The sequence below is a fragment of the Stigmatopora nigra genome, chromosome 9 (genome assembly GCF_051989575.1).
Source record: "Stigmatopora nigra isolate UIUO_SnigA chromosome 9, RoL_Snig_1.1, whole genome shotgun sequence".
Lineage (NCBI taxonomy): Eukaryota > Metazoa > Chordata > Actinopteri > Syngnathiformes > Syngnathidae > Stigmatopora > Stigmatopora nigra.
In genome coordinates this window covers 8,851,744-8,866,544 of record NC_135516.1, presented here as the reverse complement: position 1 = coordinate 8,866,544, position 14,801 = coordinate 8,851,744, and the positions used below count along the sequence as shown (strand labels likewise).

The window sequence follows — 14,801 nt, the reverse complement described above, 5'->3', positions numbered from 1 at the left end:
CCACAATGTGACAAAAACGGCCAAATTTCATTTCATTTTCAGTCCCGCTTATCCTCGCCATGATCATGGGGGTGCTATAGTTTATCCCAGCAAACTATGGGAATCATGACCTGAATTGATTATCAGCCAATCACAGGAAACCGGGTGACTGTTTACATCACAATCATGGTTAGTGTCGATTTAGATGTATGTTTATGTATTTCAAATATTTCAAATTTACAGTAGAGCTATAGATATATATAGCAAACATATTAGACCATTTTGACAATATTGTCACAGGAAAAAACTAACCGTTATCATGCATGCTGTGTATTTTTGAAGAGGCAATGTTCATTGATGAATACAAACCAAACATTGCTGCAAAAATGCTCATTCGAGTTAAGCTGTTAATTAAAACTCTGTAACCACTAAATACACACAGGGGAGACAACAGCAGAAGAAAAAAAGGGAAAACAGCAAAATCACTAGGAATGCTGATACTGCGCTAAAATTGTGAAAAACTGTCAAATTACACGTTTGTGCAATTCGGTACTCGGTGACAAAATTGCCGGTCTTTTCTAATGTTTTCAGCGAGTATCTTCAAGTATAACGTATGAAATTCTATGGATATCATTTACAGTCAGTATGGGTGTGTATAGCAAGGATAATTCTTGACAGTCGAAATACATTTTTATACATGCTGTTGTGTCACAAAAGATACATTAAGTCTGGACTGTTTTTCTTTTTTTTCAGCACTTGCCCTAAAACCTTTCCATCACAGTCAAAATGAGAAACTTACCGGAGGTCGCCAACCCGCCGCTAATGACACCATGAGTCACCTTCTTGCATGTTCTAAAAACAGACCACAAGGTACTATACATGTAATATTGTCATTTTGAAGTGATTATCTGAAAATGTAAATACTTGGAAAGGTTCATATTCATTAAAAGAGATTCCACAGCACAATTGAGCCAGAGGTTGAACATTTCCTGATGACAAAACTATTAAGAAGTCATCATAATTTGTGATATTCATCATGTCAAGATACCAGCATCCATCCAGCATATTCCACAGTACGTATTACACATTTACACACCCCCAGACACGCACACATACAGAAAGGACATGAGGTGTGTACACGTCTCCGGTGGCATGACCTCATCCAATTACTGTTGTATGTGAGAGAGAGAGAGAGGCATCTGTCAGCCACTCATAAAAAAAGACTAACCAGCAGCAACATGATGTGCAGCTGCTCTGATATGACATCATCATCATCATCATCACCTTCACCAACAAACCCACACACAATGTGACGGATGTCTGCATTGCTGATATTGCAACCAATGAGTCAAACTTCCAGTTCTATGCATATGCATCTACATCAAAACACATGCATCATGGCGTCCATCATTTTAAATCACTCAACGTGTTTTAGTTAAGGATCCACAAGTGGCTGGCGGAATACATGTTACTCACCACATTTAGTTTATTAAACTTGCTGTTTTTGCTGCTTCTATAGCAATCAAAAAAACAAAAATAATGTGTTCCTAGGCAGCACAGTGAAAGTGGTCACAATGACCGCCTCACAGTTATGAGATTGACAATTTATTAATAGATTATTAGAAAAATGGTACAACAACTATCAGTACACAGAATGCAGATATGATGAATTTCAAATAAACTACATACTTTATATGTACATGTGTATATGTTTATCTGTGTGTATTTATATGTATGTATATGTGTATATGTACATGTGTATATGTTTATCTGTGTGTATTTATATGTATGTATATATGTGTATATGTACATGTGTATATATATAAAATGTGTACATATATATAAACCTATGTATATATGTATATATGTATGTATATATGTATGTATATATGTAGGTATATATGTATGTATATATGTATGTATATATGTATGTATATATGTATGTATATATGTATATGTATGTGTGTATATATATGTCTATATGTGTGTATATATACTAGCCATGACACCAGCTTCTCTAAACCTTAGTGTCAATGGCATTTATGAAAATATATAAAGGAGAATGTCCTAACATCTAATATGTAATTATACAGGTATGGAACAAGAGTCTACAACTTCCAAGAAAAATAAACTTGTGTTTAAGACACAGTATCAGCAATTCAACTCAAGGTACGCTTTGTGTAATAAGTCGTGTCGGGTTTGCAAATGAGGCGATAAAACCATTGAATCTGTCACAAAAACCTGATTGACAAGAACTTTGTACTATAATCACAATAATTTATGTAGGAAGGAACCCTTGATATATTATATGTATGCAAATGAGCACACAGGGCAGGTTGCTGTAGAATTCAGGACAGGTTGTGCATGGTACCTCAGCGCACCTTAACATCAAGGCTTTTATTCAGGAAAGGTTGAGTCTTTCACGTACGTATGAAGTTTTTAGCTATTTCTACTGAAGCATTATCGCAAAGCCACTGACTGCTTTGTAACCTTCACTTTCATCTGTGGGGAAACCATGCAATGCATGGCAAATACACTCGGCAATATCTTCATTGGCACTCTGGCCTCAATAACAGACATTTTTTAACCCCCCTCACCCATTGCTGATGACACTGCCTACCCCTCACGTTCTCTCGTCAGCCTGCTGGATAAAAAAAATAAAAAAAACTAGCTACAACAACCTGCCACTACTTAAATCTGTGCAATTTATGTAGTTTTTAAACATCTCTGTGTTACTTCCGACATGCTGCATTCTCATATACATATATGCAACTTATATAAGTAAAGAGTAAAAGAGTAGAAGTCATATTTTTGGAGGGAAGTTTTTGTATTTGATCAGAAAACAAGAACAAACATGTCAGAGTAACAATAGTAAAATGGAAAACAACCGTACAAAAAGTCATTTGTTAACATACATTTTTCAGATAACTACAGCCTATAAAAACAACATATCAGGCTGAGATTTAATAAATAAAAAAAACTTGTCACACTTGAGTAGTTGAATAGTTGTTCGCCAGGCCTAACTATGAAAAAAGTTAGCCTTATAGTCCAGAAGATACGGTACTCGTATGTGGCTAACTGGGTCTATTTTTTAAATTATTTAATGGTTGAATATAAAGTGACCAGTCACTTGTAGGGCAAACAGTGACAGACAATCAATAATGTGTCTGCAACAATCTGCATATGCCGTACACAAGGACACTACCCATGATGCACGAGGTCAGTTCCATTAGGTTAGTTCTATGTTTTTTAATCCTATCTTGAAGGTTAAACACTGGCACTTTCTACTCAATGCATTTCTCATTAGAAGGAAGGGTTTATTGACTTTGCATAAAATGTAAATGACAGATGAACGATGAGTAAAGTTCACAGACGCCTTTACATGAACGGAATAAACCATACATGGGCTCACTGTTTGCTTTTGCTTATTAGACGGAGTCAGAAAGTCAATGGTCTGCAGGAAGTGTGGGTGCAGAACGAGGGAATACCTCAGAGAGGAGACGCTTACAGAAAGGAGTCATTCAAAGCTGGAATGACAAATAGGTGAGGCTGTTTACGTACGATATGTTGACTTAAGTGGGCTGTTTGGCTTGGTGGCTCGTTGGGCATCTTGGAATAAATCTGTAGTGCTCCTGCGTAAATCGGGCTCCATAAAACAATATCAAAACTGTTTTTTGGTGGTTAGGGTAGAAGGATATAATTTACCGGAACTTGATGAGGCTCGTTAGTGGCTGTGGTCGTGGGCACGGATTGAAATGCTCAAACAAGCTTGTTGTTTGTTCGATCTAGGCAAGGTAAAGTTGGCCTTATTAGAGCCTTGTGCTTCTTTTAAACTTGTAATGCTATATTTTTCTGGGGTGGAAATGTGTCTCTAAAGATGCGTAAACCCTTTAATGGCCAAGAGTCATTTTCATTGACGTCACGCTTGACTTTAAGCTCAGTGTGTAGCCATAGTAGGAATTTTTAGGGTCACAAAATCATTAATTTTTAGGGAGTGGTTCCCCTGGTGATCAACTAAAATAGAAAATGACAGTTTGATGTTCTGCCAGCTCAGTATAAAAATTGTTGGAATGACAATAATAATGAAATCAAAGTGAAGAGGAACTAGTCAACTGATAAAATTGTCTTTAGGCCTTTGTGTATTGGTGTGTGCCTGCCATTGATGTAATTGATTAGTTGTAATTTAACATTTTTCCATTCCTTTTGTGAAGTTTTTTTTATTTTTAAGAGGACAGATTGGATACACACAGTTCTTGTATGGAGTTTGCATGTTTTCCCCTGGCTTGTGTGGGTTTTCTTGGGACAATACGTTGAAATTAGAGTGACTGATTTGTGGCAAGTGTATTCATTTGACAGCACACACCATCTCCAACCAACTAAAACAAGTATTTAGTGAAACATTTTCCCTGGACCATGTCAACTATTTGCTCCATCAACATCCTTTCTGACGCACATTGCTACTTTTGAAACATATTTGGCAGGCAATGCCAGCAAGACATTTCCAAGGAAAGAAATAGGCGTTATCTTCGCTGGCAACAGTGAGTGATAACCTGCAGCCGAGTGAAGCGACGTCTGCATTGAGGGTCGCTCGGCTTTTTTAACACAAACATAGGCTGCATTTGTTACGCATAAAGACCGATATTCATAGGCTGTCCTGATATTTTCGTCCTGTGGTCTAGTATGAAGCAGTATAGTGATTGGATGGTGGGCAGGCTGGCCCGTTTTTTGCAATATTTTAACGTGCACCTGTTGATATCACAACTGGAAGAACCAGTGCAGTATTAAGTCTAAAATTCATAAGGCCACGTAAAAAAAAAAGGAGATAAATGATGGTGTATAAATTGAAGCAAAGAGGGTTCAGTGTACTATATAAGTGGATATTGGTGCTGTCAATGCTTGATTTTAGATGGTAAAATACAAAAATCATTACAGAAATTTAACTCATCACCAGGTAGGTTGTCATTTAAAGGTGGTCACATTCTTTCATGTTTGTATTTTTTAAGTAGTACTACGTCTGAATCAAAGTATTTTATTTTATCATGAATATTTATGATGACCATGTATAGTGAGGTTTTTTCTTGCAAAATGACCATGTATAGTAAGGCTATTTCTTGCAAAATGACCATGTATAGTAAGGCTTTTTTCTTGCAAAAAGACCATGTATAGTAAGGCTTTTTTCTTGTAAAAAGACCATATATAGTAAGGCTTTTTCTTTTGCAAAATGACCATGTATAGTAAGGCTTTTTTCTTGCAAAATGACCATAGTAAGACTTTTTACTTGCAAAAATGAGCACATAGGTCAGTTGTCTTGCAAGTTTTGAGGGTGTCAAATCTTTTGGAAAAAAAAAACTGTAGATAATCTCATTTAGTTCCTTAGTTACCTTTTTAGTAGTGTAAACACAATAATCATGTGAACAGAAGCATGCAATCGTTACCCAACTTGATTTTTAAAATGATCAATTTTAGTGATGACTGATGACTACTTTACCACCGCTCAAGTATTTACACAGAAGAAAGGTACAATCAAACTTGAGCACCCGACAGCTTCAAATGTACACAAGGTCAAGGGTTAGTGGTGATAACAACGTTGAGTGATGAGAGAAAAGTGGAGGATGGAGGTGGAGAAGCTCGTTCCTGCCGGCTCAAGTCTGTCACGTGACATGAGAAGTTTAAAGACGTGAGCCAGAGCGCCAGACCAAAATGTTTGTTGTCACGGAGCCTACAGGAAGTCACGCTCGACTTGTCGCATCACGTCAGCGTTAAGGCTCTGGGGTCACCGTGCAGAATGCTCTTCAGTGATGCCCTTGGCATCTCCCTTTTCCTCTGGCTCAATAGCCAGCCTCGAGCTTGGAATCGACATTAGCATCTTCAGCAGACTTTAATAGAAATAGCCTAACAGCCACCAGTCACTCCTTAAGAACTTGAAATGTTACAGTCATGGTATAGTGAAGCTGGACACCAAGGTGGAGGGTAAATATAAAGTAAAATGTCACATATCTATGTTACCATGCTCCAGAAATTCAATTACTGCTGGATTGAGCACCACTGTCACGCTCCAACGTGTTCTGCCAACCAAGACTTCTTCAGGTTCCGCAAGGTTTCACCCATAGACATGTTTTGCTCTGCCTCAGGGAGGATGTCTTTATGACATGAGGTTACTTTATTTCAGTTACTGTGATCAGTGATTGGTCAGTTAATTGTTCATGATGTTTTTTTTTGTCTACAGATACCATGGACCATTGACAGCAAAGGTAGAACTGAGGAAGAAAGAGGTACACAGAGGCATGAATTAGAATATGTAATCTTCAGGAATATTTCATTTTCTGAACCACTTTATTCTCATTAGGGTTGCTAGGGGGTGCTGGAGCCTATCCCGGCTGACTCCAGGCTAGGGCAAAAGAGTATTGACAACCATGCACACTCACACCCATACCTAAGGGCAATTTAGAGTGTCCAATCAGCCTAACATGCATGTTTTGGGAATGTGGGAGGAAACATGCAAACTCCATACAGATTCACGTAACCTGGATTTGAACCCAGGACCCCAGAGCTGTGAGCCCAACGCGCTAACCACTTACTACTCTGGGCTTCCCTGTTTTGAATACGCCTTAGTTAAAAGTACATACCGTGGTGAGTTTTTCTTGACAGTGGCGCCCTCCTCAGGAGAAAATGTTGAGATGCTGACCTGGGAATGCACATCCTTTTGAAAGCTTTAATATAGTATCTATATTTCTAAATTTGACATAAAACTGACTGCATTATATTGACTCACCTTTGTTGAGAGCTTGTCAATTTTCTCCTCCAGCTGCTTGATGATGACTTCTTTGTCAGCAACCACTTGGTACAAGTTCTGGATCAGTGTGTTTTGCAAGGAAAGCTCACTACTCAATGGAACTATGGTATTTGGCTGGGCCAAGGCGTTCTGTTCCTCAACTTGTTTTGTGAGCTGAGTCACCTTCTCCTGAATTTGGGCCTTCTCGTTCTGAAATAAAACATCACACGGCACACATAAAAATTGTTAATACAAAAATAGTAAAACTACATGAAAATGCATCCTTTTTTTCCATTTCACTACCTTTAAAGTAGAAAAAGTCTCAGAATTATGTTGACAAAATTGTTACCCTGATGCTAATCAATGGGATGCATGCATTGATGCATGCAGAAAGGTTTAATTAAAAACTGGAAGATTAAAAGCAACTCTAGACATAGAGTCCAGATTTTAGCAGGGAGCCAAAAGCACCCATCAAAAGAGCCACTTGTGGCTCCTGAGCCATAGTTTCCCTACCCCTCGTTTATAAAGTAATAGCTTAAACATCACCCCATGTTGACTACTTACCAGTAGAGCTTCCATCAGCTCATCGTCATGTTTACTTTTAACTAACGCGGCTGCTATCTGAGCAGACTTTTCCTCAGAAAGAACCTTGATCCTGGCTTTGGAGGCTTCCAGCTTCTTCTTCATCTCTTCATGTTCCTTCTGGAGGGATTCATAGCTGGTTGAGATCTTCTGCAAAAAAAAAAAGACTGGGTTTGCCACATAACTAACCCAATTGTAAAGTACACTGACCGACCTCAAATGCTTCCTTCCGCTCTTTTTCCATTGTGCGAATAAAGCTGATGTTTCTGCCTAGAGTTGGAATTTTCGAAGGCTCTTCCATTCTTTGCTCACTTGATGCCGGAGTCGTCGTCGTCTTCTTCAGTTGCTGCTCCAGGTCACGTACCTGTCGTAAACATCCTGTTAAGGTTATGTTTGCCTCACCCTTTTAAATATACATGAAATTTTTCATTCTTCATAACACCATCATCATTTAAAAAAAAGAATGTGTTAAAAAGTGGTATGCAAGTTTACTCTTAATTGAAGAGCCAGTATCTGTTGTGCTCGTCCTCTAATGTTCCCAGCGCCACTCATTAAGTGTTGAATATTGGCATCTTCCCCCACCTCACTTATTAGAACCTGTCACATAGAACATGAAGAGCAAACTAGGATGAATACCGTCATGCGTATTTGGAGATCGAAGTTTTTTGCACCTTCTGAGCCAGTTTCAACTCTTGCTTTAGAAATTGAATCTGGTTGCGATGCTCAGTGACTTTCAGCTGAGCAGCAGACAATTTGTCCTTGAGAGATTTCACCACTGGATTGTCCTAATTTGGTGAAAAATGGGATTATTATTAAGTGACATTTAATCTCAATAAAAAAAATCGGATGAATGTTGAATGACAAAAAGTATATGCATGTAAAATATCGAAATCGAAACATAGTTGGCCGGGATAGGCTCCAGCACCCCCACAATCCTTGTGAAGATAAGCGGTACAGAAAATGAATGAGTCCTAAAAATAACTTACCACACAATGTTTGGCTAGTTTTTGTTTCTGATTGTTGACATCAGTCTTTTGTCCCGATAATGATAGGAGAGCCACTTGCAACTGTATAATGAATGAAGGGAAAACATTTCAAATTGACATCAAAACATTAGATGAATATAAGACAAACCTGGTTTTCAAGGTCTTTAATTCTATTGATACTCTGTTTGGCTTTGGATTTCTCGCGCTCGGCTTCAGATGTCAACTCTCGGTTGCGCTTGGACAATTCCACGATCTTGACGGCGGCCACGTCTCCCCCTGGGCCAAAAGCACCTGAAATACAAGTTGTTCTGATTGTTATTGTTTTTGTTTTTTTTGGGGGTTTTACATCTCGAAGCAAAATGAGATGAAGACAAATATACCAGCCAAGGCCAGGACCCGTTCATCTTCCAGCTTCTTTTTCACTTGTCTGATTTCAAAGTCCTTTTCAGTGAGAAGTTTTAAAAGGCAATCATTTTCATCTCTCAATTCCCTCAATTGGTTCAACCAGCCCTCCTTCTGCTGTTCTCTAATGGAAATATAATCACTGACAATCAACACTTTCATGGTCTGCACAAATGAACGTTAAGTGTGGATACTGTGTCAGGAAGGTTTTATTTTATTATTTTGGGTCTGATTTGGATGTGTTATTTTACATTTTTAAATGTAGAAAAAACATGTGCTGTAGTCTGCACATAATTAAATGTAGAGGGCATCATAATTATAATATTTTGAATAAAATCATGTTTGAATGGGGAAAAAAAGCTATTTTCTAAATTATGAAATTTTAATTTCGGTGGGCCAAATAAAATGCAAATAACAAAACAATAGTCATTGATAGCATTAAAAAAAGGACATATGGATAACTTGATATGTAAATTTGGAGAATTTCACCATGTTTATATTAATTTAATTTGACAAATATGAACATAATATGGCAACATTAGTTTTGGTCACAAAATGCTTCCCTGCAGATGAATGTATTTATTGTGACACTTCCAGAAGTTATTTGAATAGATAATTAAATTAGTGGTAAATACAACTTACGTGAAATTATTCCAATCTGCAGTTGGGTCATGCATTGTATACAACTTCTGTGGTCTCGTTTTTAACCTGTGAAGAAAACACAAAAAAACAAAGACTTAAAATACTTAAAATGCATGCAACCTGCACTTATTAATAGTCTCTAAGCACTCCTAGGCATATTTTCTTTAAATTCGCAAAAAAGGCATGACCACACACGCAAGTATGTCAGCCTTTATTGCGCAAAAGCATTACAACATCACTCAGGAATGATGTCCCTTGTTACACATTTTCAATTGTCGAAATGCCCTTTAGTGCGTAATTTGCATGAGCAAAATTACGTAGTTACGTCATGTAGTTATCTTTTTTTAAAAAAAGTCGCTCACTGTTTCCAGGAAACATGAATACAGTAATGAAGAATAGAAACGAAGGATTAAATGTATATCAGTCTCCGCCATATTGGAACAGTAGAAAATGTAGGACTACAAACCAACATGGCCGTGTTTTATAGCATCAAGACCACACAACTCACGACTATTCTTCGTCATCTTCTAAACATAGACGGGTTGGGAGGACAAACCACATCTTAGGAGCGCAGGTAAGCACCTCACCATCTTTTCCACTTTCAATGTGACGTGACAATATGGGCGTGGTTACTCCTATTGTCGACGTAACGGAGTTAATTGAGTGCATGCGCAGTAACTCTTCCTTTTGGATCGCCTTTCCCACGCTGATGATGGTGGCTGTGCACGCCAACGAGGTGAGCAATTCATTGGACTAAATGCGTTTTTATCCCGCGATCGGAAGATTTTTCAGCAATTACTTGAGCCCAAAACGCCAACAAATCTCTTCGTTTAATGCCAGGTTTAACACACCGTCGACAATTTAAGTATGGGCTTGTTTTCTCGACCAGCTTTGTGCCACATCATGTTATATTAGTCAGCATTAGTGCTAGCGTCACGATTTGACTTAAAAAGCATGTTCTCCGTTTTCTCTCCATTATTGAGTCGTGTAGAAAGACTTTAAATTTAATCAAACAACGCAGGACATCAACTAACAGTTTCCTGGGTAAGTGTTCATTCTAGAATGACATCCAGGGGCACGACTTAGTTCCTGTTGTTTTGTACGTAATCGTTTTCATTCTGAGTGCTTAACACCCGATCCCGATTTGTAATTGTTCTATTTTTACGAAATAAAAAATCACATACAAAATTTAAGCCAACTTCCTCTTAGCTCACTGGTGTCAAAGTTGCGGCTCGCGGGCCAAATGTGGCCCACTGTGCCATTTTGTGCGGCCCGAGAAAGTAGATCATGACTTTCTGTTAGGATCCAATTTAAATGAAGATTATACATGTGTATTTTATTACCTCATCTTCCCCCTTTTTAAATCAATAATTGTATTTTTTTAATCCATTTTTTTACTTTGTGTTTTTAAGTTAAAATATATCCTGTTTCCTTTTGAAATGAAAAACAAATTATTGCAAGATATTTTCTCTCATGAAGAAAAAAAAGCTCAAACATTTGTTTTAGATCTATAAAAAAAACCTGAATATTTAGGGATTTCGGTGCAGTTTTTTTTAATCCAATTTAAATAGAAAAAATATCTAAATATTTCAAAAATAGTACAGCTCACCTGAAACAAGTTTTCAGTCTGTATATTTAATCGCCTTGTCTGGAAAAGGGGAAATAGCACTGGCTAACTTATTTTCATTCTTTATCTTGATGGTTTATTAAAATTCTTGTAAGATTTTTCTATGCTGTAATTGGTTGGCATCACTCAAATGCCTTGGTTAAATCAAGTTTTCACTGTTTAGCATCAAGATAAAACTACTTCCCATTAAAAAGAAAAACTAAGCCTACCTGTTGAATCTCCAGGCTGTATATATGCTAACTTGTGCTTTTTGTGTGTGCAATTTTTCTGTTTACCACCAAGATGCAGCTTTGTGTGCCTAGATAACTCTTGAGGTTACAGAAGGGGAGACTGGGACTGATCAAGGTAAAACTACAAAAAAGTTTAATCTCCAGTTTCTATATATTGTAACTTTTGCTATTTTTCCTTGCAGGTTGCCCACTTGAAGATGTCTCTCTTGCATCATATGGTGTCTCTGTATTTCTGAATCTCCAAATTCAATAAAAACCTTAATCACGATGACATTTCACTGGCCATTCATTTCCACAGCTTTTTGACTAGATCTTGAAGGTAAGAAGGTTGTCATTTAATTTTGGAGCAAGAACTCTTAAGTTTTTTTTTTTTCTTCTAATTATATTAGTGTTAATCCCCCCAGTTTCTTTTCTTCTAAATTTTATTTTCCAGGTGTTTGTCCCCACCCAGTTTTCTCAAAGATTTATCTTCTAAGTATTTATCCCCCTTTTTAAAGATTTATTATCTAAGTGTTCATCCCCCTGCTTTTTTCAAAGATGTAATTATCCCCCCTTTTTCAAATTTTATCTTCATCTTCTAGGTGTCTCCCCACTTTTTTCAAATTTAATCTTTTAAGTGTTTATCCCCCCTCCTTTTTTGAAATTTTATTTACTAAGTGTTTTCCCCCCTGCTTTTTGTCAAATTTTTTTTCTAAGTGTTTATCCCCCCTGCTTTTTTGAATTTTTTTTTACTAAGTGTTTTTCCCCCCTACTTTTTCCAAATTTTATTTACCCCCCTGCTTTTTGTCAAATTTTCTTTCTAAGTTTATCCCCCTCCTTTTTTGAAATTTTATTTACTAAGTGTTTATCCCCCCTACTTTTTTGATTTTTTTTACCAAGTGTTTATCCCCGCTGCTTTTTTGAATTTTTTTTTTACTAAGTGTTTATCCCCCCTGCTTTTTTGAATTTTTTTTACTAAGTGTTTATCCCCCCTGCTTTTTGTCAATTTTTTTTACTAAGTGTTTATCCCCCCTACTTTTTTGAATTTTTTTACTAAGTGTTTATCCCCCCTACTTTTTTGAATTTTTTTTACTAAGTGTTTAAGATGTTTACTTATAAATAAAAAATTTTAACTATGATTGTGACTTGCATTTTTTGTTAAAGACAAAACACATGCATACATTCAAAAGCTTTTATTTTGAAAAACACAAGTAAAATGAAGTAATTCCTCTAGTCACCAGCAGGAAATCTGGAAAAACAGGAAATCAGCTTTTATTTTGAAAAAGTTTGTAGATTGGTTCCCGTTGGTGGTCCAGCATCGTAAAAAATCGAATCTTCTCCACCCTCTGGTGGAGAAGATTCAAAAATTGAAAAAGGGGGGTTAGTACACAGTTAGATCAAAAAACAATGAGAAGGGCTCACCTTTTATTTTGAAAAAATGAAGTGGTTCCTCCTGTCACCAGCAGGAAATCTGGAAAAACAGGAAATCAGCTTTTATTTTGAAAAAGTTTGTAGATTGTTCCCGTTGGTGGTCCAGCATCGTAAAAAATCGAATCTTCTCCACCCCCTGGTGGAATTCTGGAAAACAAAAAAGGGGGGGTCAGTACACAGAGTTAAAAAGAAATGAGAAGGGCTCACCTTTTATTTTGAAAAACTTCATAAGCTGGTTCCCATTGGTGCTCCAGCATCGTAAAAAAATGAAGGCCCCTGAGCCTATCTGTTCATAGGCAGAAACCAGGTCCCCTTGTGGAATTCTGGAAAAAAGTGGGTCAGTACACAGAGTTCAATGAGAAAGGCTTACCTTTTATTTTGAAAAACTTGAATAAGATGAAGTAATTCCTCTTGTCACCAGGTGGAAATCTGGAAAATAAAAGCTTCAGCTTTTATTTTGAAAAGGTTCTCCTGAGGCTATCTGTTCATAAGCAGAAACCTGGTCCCCCTTGGGTGGAATTCTGAAAAATAAAAAAAACATTCACAAAGTATTACCTTTTATTTTGAAAAAAAACTCATAGATATGCTCAGGCAGAGCAAATCTACAAGTTTTTTTCAAAATAAAAGGTAAGACCTTAGAAATGTTTTTCAGTATTCCTGCCTATGTCAAGATAGGCTCAGGCATGAAACTTGGTCCCACTTGGGTGGAATTCTGAAAAATAAAAAAACATTCACAAGGCCTTACCTTTCATTTTGAAAAAACTCTTAGATATGCTCAGGCAGAACAAATCTACAATTTTTTTCAAAATAAAAGGTAAGACCTTGGAAATGTTTTTTTGTTTTTCAGGTTTCCTGCATGTCGAGATAGGCTCTGGCAGAACCAATCTCAACATAGGCAGGAAACCAAAAAAGGAGTGAAGGCACAACAGATTAAAGTACAGACTAGCGCCAAACATCAAAATTTGACAAAACTACCAACATTTAGCTTTTTTCTATGAAACATCAAAAGGCAATATTAGACAGGCTGCTGTAAAGACTAAAAAAATGATCTGTCTGTTTTCCTCCACAAAAAATATATCAGGATCTTGATCACGTGGTGGGAAATTTGAAAACACTGGACAGGGGCCTACAAGGTTAAAATAAATCCTACTTCTGCCTCAAGTTTCAGGTCAATTTCAAATCCATTCATTCTTAAAAAAATAAATAAACAACAAGTCTGTTTTTCTCTATGTTTAAATGAGTCAAAAATGACACCTGCACTATTGTTAAATAAATCTGTTGTGTCAAAACTACATTTAAAACTATTGTATAAAAAGTTCCAAGCCCTGAGGTATTTAATAAAAAAGTTAAGGGGCTGAAAGTTTATAATTTATGCAAGTTCAAAAAGATGTGAAAAGCCACATAGAAACTCACAAGCAGAAGTTACTCCTTCACTTGCCACTAGAGTATTTTTTTAAATTTACTTCAATAGGGATGAGCCTACTTTACAGTTTATCATTTATCACTGTCATGTCTGGTCTACATTAACCGCGATAATCGAGAGATTACTGTTAATTATTTACACATCCACTAATACCATTTGTGTGGGTGAATTATCCAGTTTTTTGTTATTTAAAAAAAAAAGAATGTATCATGATGAAAATCGAGCCAATTGCGCAAAGCCCTGAACACTGAACGCTGCCATTTAAAGATTACATGGATAGAGAAGATCGGAATTGTGTATTTAAAAATGACTCACTTTGTTATGGCGTCGACAAACTGCTCCTTTCTGGTCGTTTTGGCCACATTCTTGTTGTTTCCCAGCAGTCGGTGCTCGTTGAGGGACTGAAACACACAAAGGAATGATTTCGTTTTAAACAGAGAGCGATCGGTAACGCAATGTAGCCGATTTGTTTGCAAACATTTTGCTGTCTGCACACACATGGGGCTACATCACGTGAACGAATCACTCTTAAGACGAGAACTGGGGCTTCGAAATCCCCAAATGACAACGTACTAAATGTGCAGCATCGTCCTGTGAGAAGTTTGGCAGGATTTCGTCGGCAAATCGTCACTTTTGAGCTGCTCTGCAGAGCACGCACGCACGCACGCACCACCATCCTTCTTCCGGGATCATCAGCCATTTTGCCACCTGACGTCGGCAATTTGAACTCTGGCCTAAGCCACGCCTA

The 14,801-nt window shown here is 37.2% G+C and overlaps 2 protein-coding genes and 2 long non-coding RNA genes across 5 annotated transcripts in view; 2 read left to right on the top strand and 2 right to left on the bottom strand.

The window, feature by feature from the left end:
* pth1r (parathyroid hormone 1 receptor) overlaps positions 1–3,517 on the top strand; it is a 42,598-nt gene extending 39,081 nt beyond the window's left edge. Inside the window, exons 14-16 of the transcript XR_013327409.1 lie at positions 733–1,052; positions 2,073–2,148; positions 3,412–3,517. The gene's annotated coding sequence lies outside the window, so the exon portion shown is untranslated. The remainder of the gene's footprint in view (positions 1–732; positions 1,053–2,072; positions 2,149–3,411) is intronic.
* Positions 3,518–5,343: 1,826 nt separating this feature from the next.
* On the bottom strand, positions 5,344–9,744 carry LOC144201613 (coiled-coil domain-containing protein 13-like). Its single transcript, XM_077724351.1, has 12 exons — positions 9,726–9,744; positions 9,364–9,429; positions 8,700–8,845; positions 8,468–8,610; positions 8,320–8,400; positions 8,005–8,118; positions 7,826–7,930; positions 7,548–7,697; positions 7,316–7,483; positions 6,752–6,961; positions 6,606–6,679; positions 5,344–6,236 (listed from the first exon to the last, which is right to left on the bottom strand). Exons 2-12 carry the CDS (start codon positions 9,396–9,398, stop codon positions 6,200–6,202), a joined length of 1,263 nt encoding a protein of 420 aa, XP_077580477.1. The 5' UTR covers positions 9,399–9,429; positions 9,726–9,744; the 3' UTR covers positions 5,344–6,199.
* Positions 9,745–9,943: 199 nt separating this feature from the next.
* LOC144201616 (uncharacterized) lies at positions 9,944–12,377 on the top strand. The gene is made up of 4 exons (XR_013327376.1): positions 9,944–10,099; positions 11,273–11,335; positions 11,403–11,539; positions 11,654–12,377. It is a non-coding gene; the product is annotated as an uncharacterized LOC144201616 (long non-coding RNA).
* LOC144201615 (uncharacterized) lies at positions 12,378–14,772 on the bottom strand. 2 transcript variants are annotated; one of them, XR_013327374.1, is made up of 5 exons: positions 14,627–14,772; positions 14,369–14,454; positions 12,838–13,059; positions 12,622–12,777; positions 12,378–12,545 (listed from the first exon to the last, which is right to left on the bottom strand). It is a non-coding gene; the product is annotated as an uncharacterized LOC144201615 (long non-coding RNA). The 2 variants fall into 2 exon arrangements; XR_013327375.1 differs by lacking the exon at positions 12,622–12,777.
* Between the last annotated feature and the right edge of the window lie 29 nt (positions 14,773–14,801).